General features: G+C 46.0%; 1 protein-coding gene across 1 annotated transcript in view; it reads left to right on the forward strand.

Moving 5' to 3' along the window:
- The window catches only part of LOC119417349 (tumor necrosis factor receptor superfamily member 14-like), a 4,844-nt gene extending 3,347 nt beyond the window's left edge, over window positions 1-1,497 (forward strand). The window contains exons 5-6 of the mRNA XM_037684555.1: window positions 1,163-1,250; window positions 1,329-1,497. Of these exons, the coding sequence (XP_037540483.1) occupies window positions 1,163-1,250; window positions 1,329-1,497 (257 nt within the window). The remainder of the gene's footprint in view (window positions 1-1,162; window positions 1,251-1,328) is intronic.
- Window positions 1,498-3,162: the final 1,665 nt, after the last annotated feature.

Genomic DNA, 3,162 nt, shown 5'->3' on the forward strand with positions numbered 1-3,162 from the left:
CAGAATTTCACCGACCTGCAGAACCTCACTGACCTACAGAACCTCACCGACCTACAGAACTTCACTGACCTGCAGAACCTCACTGACCTACAGAACCTCACTGACCTACAGAACCTCACTGACCTGCAGAACCTCACTGACCTGCAGAACCTCACCGACCTATACAAGATGAGGTCAGTGAACAAGGCCAGGCTGATTCTGGCAGATCCTGATCACCACTCCATGGTGAGTTCAGGTGTCCTCCATCTGGATGCAGGTATCTGCTGCCCAGATGTCAAACGAACAGACTGAAAAACTCATTCATCCCTGTAGTGATCCTGCTTCTCAACGACCAGTGATGATTTCTGTTGTTATTTGAACGTCTTGTTTAATGTGGATGTTTCTGTGTGATTACTGACTGTGAAACAAATTGCCCCTCGGGGATAATAAAGATTCTTGAACTTGAACTTGCCAGTTTTTGTTCATAAAACCTCTGAAGTTCTGAGACTTTGGCTGTTTGGGCTGAGACTCCTGCAGCGCCTGCCTCCACGTTTATCCCTCTCCGAGTAGAGAGCGGTGCTGGTGTTTTAGAGGAGCTGCACCAAGACTCCAAAATAAAAAACTAATTAATTTGTTTGCATTGATCTCATCTCACACTGTGAGGAAACAAACACACATTAACCTATAGGAGTTTGCGTGTCACACACTTCACACACACGTTCTCCAGTGATTAAAATGTGTCGAGGCGTGTTAGTTTGTGTTCTGCTCAGTGGCACAACACATCCACAAAAACTGTTTGAAAGCAGTGGGTGAAGAGCCTTGTAGACAGATTTACACCCCAACAAAACACAAGAGTTGTTTTTGTGTTTGGGAGTTTTCCAGACGTCGTGTTGGACACATGCTCTGTAGAACCTGCTTAGTGGTCCCTCATCGTGGAGCGAAGAGGGAACTTGGAAACACCCTCAGTCAAATCTGTCTTGTGAGCTGGATATATTTGAAAATAAGCAGCGTGCCAACTTCCATTTTGGTGTATGGCTGCATCTAGGCTTAAGAAAGATCAAGACAAGAAAGTGGTTTGCATCCAAGATGGCCACCGGCTTACATATATGTAAACCAGCCACCCGGGGCAGCAGCCTCGGGGCCCCGATCCTTTAACATTTTGTAACTTTTAAATGTTCTGCAGGAACGTCGTTCTCAGACGCAGAGTGTTCTGACTGCAGCAGTGGAACATTTTCAGATGGGACGTCAACAACCTGTCAGCCTCACACTCGGTGAGTTCTGTTTTAACTAACACACCTGCTTTCTAACAGCAGTGCTGCGTTTATCTGTGACGGTGTCTGTCGCTGCAGATGTGAAGCTCAAAACCTTCGGCTGATAAAAGCAGGAACGGCTTCAGCTGATGCAGAATGTGGAGAAAAGGGATCAAATCTGGGAGGAATCGTCGTCAACGCTGTGCTTTTTTTAGGATTATTTTCTGTAACGTTGTTTTTTTCATATTGTGCAATTACCGGCAGATAAATAGTGAAGAAAATAACAAAGGTGAGTCTGATCAAAGACAATTATGTCTTGTTTAACCTTTGTTCAGCTGCGATGAATCTTTATCCAGTGGTTTTTTTCTGGATCAGAATGTTTTTACTGCAGCGTGGTTGAAAAATGGCTGAATCTTAATCCAGAAGTGTCTTTTTAAAAATCATGTTTGATTGTGGATTATAGACGGGGGCGTGGTGGTGCAGAGGGTAGAGAAGGTGGGCCTGTTGGAAGTTCAACTCCCCGAACGGACAACAGCAAAATGTGGGCGGGAAAGGTGAAGCGCACACACCTGCCTCCACCCTCATGTGCCCCACTCTGGGCCCTTGAGCAAGGCTCTCAACCCCCACCATCTGCTCCCCCGGGTGGCAGCTCTCTGCTCCACGAGTGAGCTCACTGTGGCGACCCCTGAAGAAGGGAGCAGCCGAAAACAAACATGTTTGACTGTAGATTTTAGAGCTTTTAATTCAGATTTTTTTTAAATGTAGAAACAAATTGCACGTAACTTTTTAAAAATGGGAATCTTTACACTCTGAGCCGAGTTACACGTACAGACCTTTGCACTGAAACGCTTCATGCTGTTGGAGAGAAACGTGTTTATTAATTCATGTGTGCACAGACACAGGCTGAGTGGTTCGAGCAGTCGTCCTCCAGTGGAAGAGTTGGGGGTTTGATTCCACCAGCAGAAACATGTTGATCTGGGAAAGATCTCCTCCGATGTGTCCCATCTGTGCACGAATGTGATAAAGCTCTGATTAATCTTTGTGGAGTATGAATGTGTGTGTGGAGGTAAACGAGGCACAGATTGTTGTAAAGCACTTTGAGTATCTTGATTACATAGAGGGACGTACGTAAGTGAAGTCCGTTGACCATTCACACAAACTTTTCCACGAACCGTGAAAGAATATAGGAGGACTACGTGCACATTTCTCTCATTCCTCAGTCCAAGTGTATCTGTGAGCAAATTTAAGTTGGATATTGTGAAGAGAAAAGGAATTTAACAAGCCGTTTATTTGATTTATGGCTTTTTAAAATTGTTTTATTTAAATAAGGGAGCTGATGATAACTTGAGCCAAAGAGAAACATGAGATTTCAAGACATTTGTTCCCGCTGGCGTTGTAGCGTGACAAAAACGTGCGTCCTTTTGTTCTTGCTCCACGTCTGAGAACCTGTCCTGTGCTCAAGCTCCTGGCAAAACGTTTGTGATTGTTCAGGAACTCATGGGAGTGTTTATGCTGAGAAGGATGAACTAAACTGCTCTCATCTCATTAACACTGTGTTCAGTGAAGGTGGGGTGCTGTTGACCTCAACCAGTGATGTTGGGAGGTGGAAGAAATACTTCTCGGACCTTCTCAATCCCACTGGGACGTCTTCCATAGAGGGAGCGGAGTCGGGGGACTTCGGGGTTGGTCTGTCCATAACTATGGCGGAGGTCGTTAAAAAGCTCAGAGGCAGCAGGACTCCGGGGGTGGATGAGATTCACCCTGATGTCCTTAAGTTGTTTTTATAGGTCTGTCTTGGCTGACACGCCTTGGCAACATCGCGTGGACATCGGGGCCAGTGCCACTGGATTGGCAGACTGGGGTGGTGGTTCCCCTCATCAACAAGGAGGACCGGAGGGTGTGCTCCAATTACAGGGGCATCACTCTCCTCAGC

Source organism: Nematolebias whitei, chromosome 11 (assembly GCF_014905685.2).
Source record: "Nematolebias whitei isolate Nwh7 chromosome 11, NemWhi1, whole genome shotgun sequence".
Classification (NCBI taxonomy): Eukaryota; Metazoa; Chordata; class Actinopteri; order Cyprinodontiformes; family Rivulidae; genus Nematolebias; species Nematolebias whitei.